This window comes from Manis javanica, chromosome 3 (genome assembly GCF_040802235.1).
Source record: "Manis javanica isolate MJ-LG chromosome 3, MJ_LKY, whole genome shotgun sequence".
Classification (NCBI taxonomy): Eukaryota; Metazoa; Chordata; class Mammalia; order Pholidota; family Manidae; genus Manis; species Manis javanica.
This window is the reverse complement of record NC_133158.1, coordinates 55,630,169-55,639,977: the sequence shown is the minus strand read 5'-3', so window position 1 is coordinate 55,639,977 and position 9,809 is coordinate 55,630,169. Positions and strand designations below refer to the sequence as shown.

General features: G+C 48.8%; 1 protein-coding gene across 1 annotated transcript; it reads left to right on the top strand.

Annotated features, from left to right (window-relative positions):
• Positions 1 to 1,518: 1,518 nt before the first annotated feature.
• Positions 1,519 to 9,080, top strand: MUC20 (mucin 20, cell surface associated). Its single transcript, XM_017674822.3, has 4 exons — positions 1,519 to 1,740; positions 3,655 to 4,983; positions 7,059 to 7,150; positions 8,689 to 9,080. Exons 1-4 carry the CDS (start codon positions 1,650 to 1,652, stop codon positions 8,755 to 8,757), a joined length of 1,581 nt encoding a protein of 526 aa, XP_017530311.2. The 5' UTR covers positions 1,519 to 1,649; the 3' UTR covers positions 8,758 to 9,080.
• Positions 9,081 to 9,809: the final 729 nt, after the last annotated feature.

Here is a 9,809-nt window from a genome sequence, read left to right as displayed (position 1 = left end):
ATGCAGTGAAGCCCGGGGGTTGTATGGGAGGGCAGAAGGGCTCAGGGTTCAGCCTGTCAGAAGTCTCTGCAGATTCACAGTGTAGTTAGAGTACATGCAGATCTGCGAAGGGCCGGGTTGTGTCCCTGATGGACCCCTTCAGCCTCTTCTCAAGATTCCTCCCCCAACACGTTGAACAATGCCCTCCTCTTTTATCCTAACGTAGGGTGAAGTTCTAGAAGGCAGTCCCACCAGTGTAGAAACAGACTGAATGTCCAAGAGAACCTGGAAGCCCTTATTGACAGAGGCCCAGAAAAAGCAAATAGCTTGTCCAAGGTCACACAGTTCCTGGACCACTATTAAGGAAGGAGCTGGAAACAGAACTAGCCCTTCTGATTCTGATCTAAAATTCTTTCCAGCCATGAGATTTTGTGATTCCTTGATGCCCATCTAGCAAGATCTGAAGAGTTATGTGCCCAGGCTTGGAAATTCCTCCAGATACAGAAGAAATGTGTGAGCTTAAGCATATATGATGCAGCTTAAGAATATATATAAACATAGAGGAAGCCTGAGGAGAAGAGGTTGAAGGGGTCCATCAGGGACACAATCCTCTGTACTAGAGCTGCTTGCATTGCAAAACTTCTGCCCTGAACCCCCAGTGTACCTCGCCTGGCCTCTGGCTGTGCTGTAACAGGAGGGGAGGAGGGGTCCTTGGCCCCCTGAGGGGTAGAATTCTCTAGGACATTTGGAAATATATTCTTCCTTTCTTGTGGCAAATCTTCTAAGCTTCCCTAGCTCATCACCCCCACATTTCCCTCCTCCCAGACCCAGCAAGTTCACCCTTTCTTCCCGTCTCCCAGCTAGTGCCTCCCCCATCTCGCACGCCAGTCTGGCCAGGGACATGGTCCTAGCTCTGGCTGTGAAGTAGACAAGAAGGATGGGAAGATGGAAAGATGTTCGAGATCACAGTCCTGCCCCACACTGGAGAGATGTCTACTCCAGACCTCGGGGGGCTGCCCCATCTCTCTTTGGCTGGAGGACTGGACTGGATATCAGGGTTCTCACATATTTATTGAGCACCTAAGATGTATATGTTTTCAGTGAGCACCAAGTATATAGCAGGCATTGTGTAAGAGCTTTATTATCTCATGTAATTTGACAAAAGTACCCAGTGAGGCAGGGTTTGTGCCCATTTTAGAGATCAAGAAGTTGTGATTCAGAAAGTTCTTTAATTTGCCCTTTATCATAGAACTAATGAAGTCTACAGTTAGGAATGAAACCCAGGTCTAACAAAAAGCCCAAGTCCCATGCACGAGGGATGGGGTAGGGGAGAAGGGTTGCGGGAAGGGGGATGTATATGTCAGACACCATCTCCCATGGCGTCCCTGGCTGCAGGACCAAAGGGGTAGATATCCCTGTGGAAATGATTCCGTATCTTCAAATCAAACTTCAGAGAGGAGAGGTCACTGGGCAAGGGGGTGGGCATTTGCCAACAGCCCTTGATATGTCCTTGATGTGCAACCTGCCAGCTCTCAGCCTGTGCATTTGTCATCACCTGGCTGCACCCTGGAAACTACCAGTCACACCTAGGCAGGGAGCCTGCCCTCCTCCCTGAGTCGAGGAAGCAGGAAAAGGTGGCAGTGACAGGCAGTGGGCAGGTCTGCTGGGCAATGGTGGCCGGAGCCTCAGCTAGGATGGGCTCCTTCTGGGAGCTGACTCTGCCCCTTTTCTTCTTCTGCTGGGAGGCTGCGGCATCTGCAGGTAAGGAGACAAGAGGGGACCCAGGGACTTCTTTCAGCACAGGGCTCTGGATAAGAGTTTCTGAACCGGCAGACTTTGTGGGTGAGGATAGCTCTCTTGGGTTAATAATAACTAACCCTAAAGCTGTCTGTGAGGTATTACTATTGTTGATAAACGTATGTAAATGGCAATGTGTCAACTTAAGCATATATGATGCCTTGGTCCATATAAATGCTCCTGGGGGGCCAGAGAGGTGCTGCCTGCTTATAAATCTGACTGAAACCAAGGAATGTGGCTTGGCAAGATTCTAACTCCTCCAAGTTTATTTACTAGCACAGATTTCCTTGAAGAACAGTTTGTGTGTCTCATGTCTGACTGTCACAAGACTTCTTTGGGAGGGTGGATTCTGAGAGTTAGGGCTTTTACAAAAGAGAACTAATATTGATCTGTAATAGGAATGGGGCCGAGCTGGTTACATGTATTTTCTTTTTTAAAAACTAGACTTTATTTTTAGAGTAGTTTTAGGTTCGCAGCAAAACTGAGCAGAAAGTACAGAGATTCCCACATACCTTCTGCCCCCACAACACATCTCCCCCAAGATCAACATCCTGCCAGGGTGGTGTGAGAGTTACAACCCATGAACCTTCATTGACACATCGTTATCACGCATTATCTTGTTTTTAGAAGACTTAGTTTTTTTAGAACAGTTTTAGTTTCACAGCAAAATTGAGAGGAAGGTAGAGAGCTATCTGATACACCCTCATGCACTTTTTTTCAGTCCTCACAGTAACCTTCTGAGAGATCTGATTCTTATTCTTACCCATTAAAGGTGAGGAGGCCAAGACTCACCAGGGTTAAGAAACTTCTCTGCAGAGCCAGGATTTCACTCCACACGTGCTTAACCACTGGACCATGTCACTCCTGCATGTGCTCATGACCTACCAGGCTTGTGCTGCACATTTTACTTTTAATTTAATCTGCACAACCCTAGGAAGTGGGTGCCTTGAGCTCCATTTCACAGATGAGAAAATTAAGGCTTGGCAGCATCACACACTCGGTGAGCAGCAGAGAGAGTGGCAGAGAGGGGACTCAAACTCAGGGTCCAAAGTACACACGCCTTCCTCTCCATTAGTTTGATCTGAGGAGTGGAACCAGAAGAGCTCTAGAACATTCTAGAGCTGTAGAGGGCTGGGCTGGGCTTTTCTCCATTTGCTGTTGCTGTGGGAGAGACTGGAGAGACTGGAGAGCCCTGGAGATGAGGAGGTTATGGGTTCGAGAAGCATGAGGCTGTCTCACTGCAGGACAGAACAGGGCTCCCTGTTTCCTGTGGACAGGCCTGGTACAGCGTCTCTGTAGTTCTGGAGTTGCAGCCCTGTCGCCTCAGGCCGTGTTCAGGAGAGGCTTGAGCAGGGATGGGTGGCTTGCCTTTTCCCTGTCTGGAGCTCCAAGGCCTCTGCCTGCCCCTCTCCTTTGCCAGCAGCCGCTACCCATGTCGTCCCTGGAGTTTCCTCTGCCCCTCTCCTCCCAGCTACCTCTCAGACAAGCCACAGGTGCTTCTTGTGTGTGAAGGGGAAACATTTGCTGGTAAGAACAGTATCAAGGGAAGAATGACAGGGGTTCTTTTAGAAAGTCTGAGTTGTGTTCCCGCTCTGTGCCAGCTGCCTTGGACTTCTGCCTTCTCTACTCCTCCCTGAAGCTGAGTCCTGGCCCAACTCGTTCTCTCTGATGGCTTCAGACTAATCATCATCTAGATTCTGGGGCTTGCTTGCCTCACGTGGGCTGTCAGAGGGCTCAGTCAGGTGGCCGCAGGTCTGTGGCTGCCACGGGGACCTGGCCTTTTCAATGCTATACCTCCGCCAGGGCATACAGTCAGAGCTTGTGTGAAGTCAGTGCCCTGGGGCCTATGGCTCACAGAGTTGGTCTTACCCACCACAGGCTCCAGCACCAGCCGACCAGGTTCTGTGGTGGCAGGGAACCACGCTGAAGCGCCGGCTGCGACTCGACGGCTCGGGACTGGCTCAGAGGGAGCCTTCCAGATCACCAGCCTCACTGAGGCCTCTGTGCCCAGCCACATCACTTTGGAAACGCAGGCCTTGAGCACCCACACCTCTGCTAGGACTTTAATCCCAACCAGTACCATTTCACAAGTAGAAACAAGGGGAACCAAGACCATTTTTCCTGCAGCAGAGATCAGGACCCTCACCAAAATAATACCTTCCAAGTTCGTGGCTGTGATCACCACTCCCACAGAAACGTCAGCCACAAGTGGCAGCCCCACAGGATCTGGAACCACAGCCAAGTCCGCCACAGGCAGTGATCTCGCCTTTAATATCCTTTGTATTGATGACAGCTCTGAAGAGGCAAATAGGATCACAATTGACGTCCTGGCATTGGCTCGCATCTCTGCAGAGGCTGGGGTGCTGGCCTTGGGGAGCAGCACCTCTGACGGCTCCGTCCCAGCCACCAGCACCCCGCTGGCCCTGGTGCCTGACGTCACAGCTCTGGCTCACGCCTGGGCTGCCTACTCCCTCACTGACATCGAGGTCACCAACTGCAGCATTTTAGAAATAGAAACAACCACTACCACCCCTGGGACCTCAGACATAGATCACAGCCCCCCAGGAGGAAAGGCCCTGTCCATCCCTGAGACGTCAACTTTGCCTGACTCCACTGATGCAAAATCCCACCTCACAGAGCCCACAGCCTCTGCTGAGACCTTGTCAGCTGCTGGCACCACAGAATCAGCCACTCCTGACACCACAGTTGAGACCCCAGGACCCACTAAGAGCACTACAGAAGGAGAAACAGCAGCAGCCAAGGCCACTGCCCCCAGTGGAGCTTTGGTGACAGTTAGCATGAACCCCTTGGGAGAGACCTCAGCCCTCCCTGCTGAGGTGAGCCACACCGTACTCTCAGGAGCAGTTACAGTCTCCACAGAGGCTCAGGCAACAGGGGATGAAACAGCTTCCCCTGCTCTGCCCTCAGCCATGGTCTGCAACCTCTCAGAGGTCGCCACTGCCGAGAACAGCCCCCTGGAGGCTTCTACCACAGGCAGCACAAGCCCCGGGCCCATCCCCTTCAGCAGGAGCCCTCTTCCTTCTGTCCATCTGACTATAGCCAATGGCAGCAGAGAAACAAACATTGCCTTAGCCAAGACCACAGCCTCAGCCAAGATCTTGAAGACAGCCAGCACAGCCAGAGGGAAGCCTCCACCAGCCATGCCCCCCACTGCTCGGACAAGGTGGGCCACAGAAGTCACCGCAGGTGGGTGGTCCCCCCATGTGTGATCTTTGGGGTTTGGGGCTTGGTGTCTCCAGGATGTCTACATGCTTAAGGAGTAGGGAAGAAGGAAGGATCTGGGGCCTATTTTGAGCCCTATCTCTGATGCACCTCTTCATGATCTAGTGGTTCCTGCCAAAATCAGTAACCAGACGAGCTAGGGTGATGCACAGGAAGAGTGTGGGGCTGGAAGACTGGAGAAATGGTTAGAGATTATGGCTCTGCCATTAATAACCTTGGGGCCTAGGACAGGTCCCTCTCCCTCTCTGGGCCTCAGTTTCTCCACCAGTAGCTGGAGAAGGTTGCAATGGATGAGCAATGAGGTCCTTTCCAGCTTTGCCTTTCTATGAAGTCAATGGTTGAGTAACTACTGTGAACCACGCAAAGCCCAATCATATGCAGAAGACACTCCGCTCCAGCCAGTGCTGCCCCAAGGAGCAGCACTGGATGGGCATCAGGCCCACGCTGCTGCCCTCTGAGCAGCTGGACCTCATGGAAGTGGGGCTCACTGGATGTACTTGCTGGGGTTGGTGCCAAAGACGGTGACTTAAATAAATAAATTGGGCAGAGGTCTGGGAGTTTAAAGCTCCATCTCTGAGACGCAGCTTCTACTCAGGGCAGGAATCCCTAGTCAGGGGCTGCCTGGTCAGCCTGCAGCCTCCCCTTCCACCTCCTATCACTCTGTCCTCGTGCCTCATTCTTGGGTATCTTCTTTTATTTCATCTCTGGGGAGGCAAAATAAATATATTCATCATAGCCTCCTTACCGAACATCTTTTATATTCCAGTCAAAGGTGATAGAAAAATGCTTCACAAACAGTGAGCTTTGGCACCAGCTGATTGTTTTCTCTGACACCAGGCAGTGTACTATAAGCTTTGCATATATTATGTCCTCTAATTAAACCTTCAAAACTGCCTTATGAAGTGGGTATTATTACCTCATCTGACAGGTGAGGAAACAGACTTAAACACAGTTAAAAGACGGCAGTGGGATTCCAAGTGAAAGTGTCTGATTCCAAAACTCACAGTCTGCTATCATGCTTTTGTTTTTAAAAGCTGAATTTATTAATATGTTTTTACTTTAAATGCTCTTTTTTTGTTATTGGTTGATTAGCTGATACATCCACACAGTTTAAAATTCAATAGGTACAAAAGGGTACACCATAAAATATCTTCTTCCCACCACTGTCACCCAATCACCCAGTTTTACCCATACACACAGCCCATGATCATTTTCTTGTGAGTCCTCTTCTGGACATGAAATATGGAAATTGTAGTCTTCATCCTTCTTTTTATGCAAGTGAAGTGTATGAAAAACACAGATCTCTGAGATAAAGCTATTCTTTTTTATGACTGCTCAGTATTCCATTTTGCTTTGCCATAATTCATTTAACCAGTCCTCTATGGATGAGCACTTTGGTTTCCAGTATTTTGTTGTGACAAACAGTGCTGCAGTAAATAGTGTATTTTTTACGTGCTTTTTTCTGTAGAATAAATTTCTAAAAGTACAATTGCTGGATTAATTCTAACGGTATTCTGATAGGATGAAATGACTACAAGGTGGCAGGCAGAGTCCAGCAGCCAGAACTTGCCCTTAGAGCTGCTAAGTCAGGAAGGTTGAATTAAAAGACCTCCACCAACTTAGAGCTGGAAGAATTGGCTGAGAGCATCCCCTCAGAGAGCCAGCCTGTCTCCAACCTTCTCCCCAGCTGGGCCCTTTCCTAGCAGCTCCATCCAGGACCTCCAGGCCTTGAGAACATTCTAGACCACTTTCATTTCTCCTTCCTCACCCTATTTTGACTTCTCCAGAAGTGGGGGAGGACTTCAGCCATCATTTCCTTCACTCTTGCTGGGAAGACACTACAGTAGGCCCAACTATGGGAGAGAGGAAATCCTCTTTCTCTTTGCATTGGATAACTGTAAGGTCCTATGTGAGCACAGACACTTTCATACATAAGAGTGTGCACATTTATGTGGATAGTGGACAGAGGCTGCGAAGTACTCATTTTGGTTCCTGAGCTGACTTACCCGTATTTTCATATTCCTACTGTCAATTTGCAGGTAGGGATGGAGGCTTCCTCCTCCTGCGGCTGAGTGTGGCCTCCTCAGAAGACCTCACTGACCCAGAGGAGGCAGAGAGCCTAATGCAGCAGGTGAGTGGGTACTTGCTGGGTCAGGGGAGTAGAGGAAAGTGAAAGGCTCTTGCAGACTCTGGGGAAGATCTGCAGGATACAGAGGAGCAGCTGCTGCACTTGGGAAGGGTCTTTCTTGTTCCTTATGGAATGTTAGGAGCCAAATCTAGAATGTTTATCTGGTTTTGCTTCTGTCTGTTTTCCCTGAGCTCTGAATTCCCCTTTCTGCTATGTCAAAAATTATTTCCTGCACCCCAATTTCCTCAGGCCCTAGGAAGAGCAGGCCTTCAGTCTCCTGGGTGGGTAGGCAAGACTTTTGTTTGCAAGTGGCACAAATTCATTATGGCTTACACAGAAAAGGGTAGGTTTTCCTGAGAAATCTACAAGTGGCAGGTCCAACTTCAGGTATGGCTAGATCCAGTAGCTCAAACATGATCATTGGGATCTTTCTCTTTCTTTCCCTCTCTTAGCTCTGTTACCTTTGTTCTTCAGAGTCTCTGTCCATATGTAAGGAAAGGTGTCTAAGGCAGCCCTAGATTCACAGGGCGCTTTCCTCTACTTGGGAAGGGCTAATCTCATTGGCTGGCAAGAGCCACCAGGACTGACAGCTCAACCTGAGCCACATGGAATAGGAAGGACAGGCCCCAAAGGAAATAGGGATGCTAGGCAGGAAAAACAACAACCACCATAGATATACACCCTAGATGGGGACCAAGATGGGGACCAAGACTGGGATATGTTTGTACAATAAGTTGTGAAAATTCTCCTAAAACCTTTATCATTGGAGAAAGTTTCCAGTGGTAGAGTTCAGGGGTCAGGGTCTTCTGGGGATGGTGTGAATCACTGGAAGGTTAGAATGGGTCAGCTCAGCCTAGCGCTTGTGCCCAAATCTTGCTGACAGAAGATGGGAAGAGAGAATATCTGTGCCCTTGATGTTTTCTCCTAGTGGAAGGGGACCCATCAGGACTCCCTTAGTAAGAAGTTCCACGAACATGACATGGAGGTTTTGAAGTGGGAGAGCCACGTAAATAACAAGTACTCAGTGCACATGATCATTTAAGTAGCAACTGTGAATTCAGGGAAGCTAGGGTTGTCAGATCCAAGCTCTGCAGACTGGAAACTATTCCAGAGGTCAGAAAGAAGTCAGGGAGATAGGAGGTCAGGAACTGAGGTGCAGGAATCAGGCCTTGTGGGTGTTGGGCATCAGTTCTTGTTAGGCACTGGCCACTGTGTAATGCTCAGGAGTCAATCAACTAGCTTTGGAGCCAGATAGATCTGGGTATGAATTCCAGTTTCTAACTGTTATCTTGGGTAAGTTACTCCATATTGCTTTCCTCCCTTATAAAATGAGGCTAATACTACTGGCTTTATAAGGTTACTGTGAGGTTTAAATGACATAATGTGCACGAAGCACCTAGCCCATTCGCAGCCTATGCAAAGCTCAGAAAGTGTTGCTGGCCTCCTCCTAAATTCCCTCCTGCTGTCTCTTCCTCTTCATGGCCTGGTGAGCCTGTGGGCCAGACAGGCTGGAAGTATCACCTGCTCCTTTTGCCCTCCAGCTCCACCACGAACTGCACGCCCACATGCCTTCCACCCAAGTCTTCCTGCTGTGCGTCAGGAGGGGCTAAAGAACATTAGGTCTGGGCCCTAATGCCTAATGCCTATGGCCTGGGCCCACCACAGGCTGGAGCCACTTTCCTGTGCTGAGATGTACCTGGAAGGTTCCCATGGAGGTCAGCTAGTCTAAGCCCTTACCCAGCCATGGCAGCAGTACCCTGGCTCACATATGCCTGAGTGTGCGTGTGGGGGGGGGGAGGGGGGAGTGGCAGGACTTCCCTCAGCACATGTACCGCGTTTCAGGAAGAGTGGCCTGATTGCCTATCCATCACCTTCTGTGCACTTCCATCCTACATTAAAATCACACTCCATGTGGCACAGAGGTTACCTGTGTGGCCTGTATGTTTTTTGACATTTCTATGATACAGGGATTTTGTGCGTCCTCACTGCTACCTCCCTGCCTCATGCTTGCCCGGTTCTTGCTGGACTTTAATTACAGCATCCACTGGGGCCGGCCCCAGAACCTGTTGAACCATGCGCTCCTTCAGAGCACATGCCGTATTTGTTTATCTCAGTGTTCCCTGAACCTACCAGCCTGTAGTGGAATCACAGAGAATGTTTGCTGAATTGACTTGAATTTCAAATTCTGGACATAAGCAGTTTCATAAGAAAATCTATAATACAATTATTCCTCCCTGCCCAGCTCATAAGTCTTCTTTTTACTGTTTTTAATTAATGTGGTTAATTTTTCTTTTGTAAGAGTAAAAGTTGCTTATGATCTTTAAATATTTAAAAATTCAAAGGAACAAGGGGCAAAAAAAGAAAGGAAGGAAGAAAGAAGGATAGAAAGAAATGGGAAGAGGAGGAGAGGAAGAAAAAATTTCTAAAATCCCACCTGTCATATATAATTATCATTAATGTATATATCTGCCTTCTCCACTTGATTTAAGAGATACTTCATATTCAACACTTCCAAAATCAGAGTCTTAACCTTTTCCTCTAAACCTGCTCTGCCTGTATCTTCCTCAGCTCAGTTAATGTCAAGTGCGTCTTTGAGCTGCTCAGGGAAAAATCCTTGGGACCACTCTTTGTTCCTCTATTTCTTTCACATTTTATATCTAAT

Coding starts and splice junctions, on each gene's coding strand:
- MUC20 (XM_017674822.3), top strand. CDS start 1,650: ATGGTGGCCGGAGCCTCAGCTAGGATGGGCTCCTTCTGGGAGCTGACT. Junction 4,984..7,058: donor GGCCACAGAAGTCACCGCAG/GTGGGTGGTCCC, acceptor GTCAATTTGCAG/GTAGGGATGGAGGCTTCCTC. Junction 7,151..8,688: donor CAGAGAGCCTAATGCAGCAG/GTGAGTGGGTAC, acceptor TTTGCCCTCCAG/CTCCACCACGAACTGCACGC.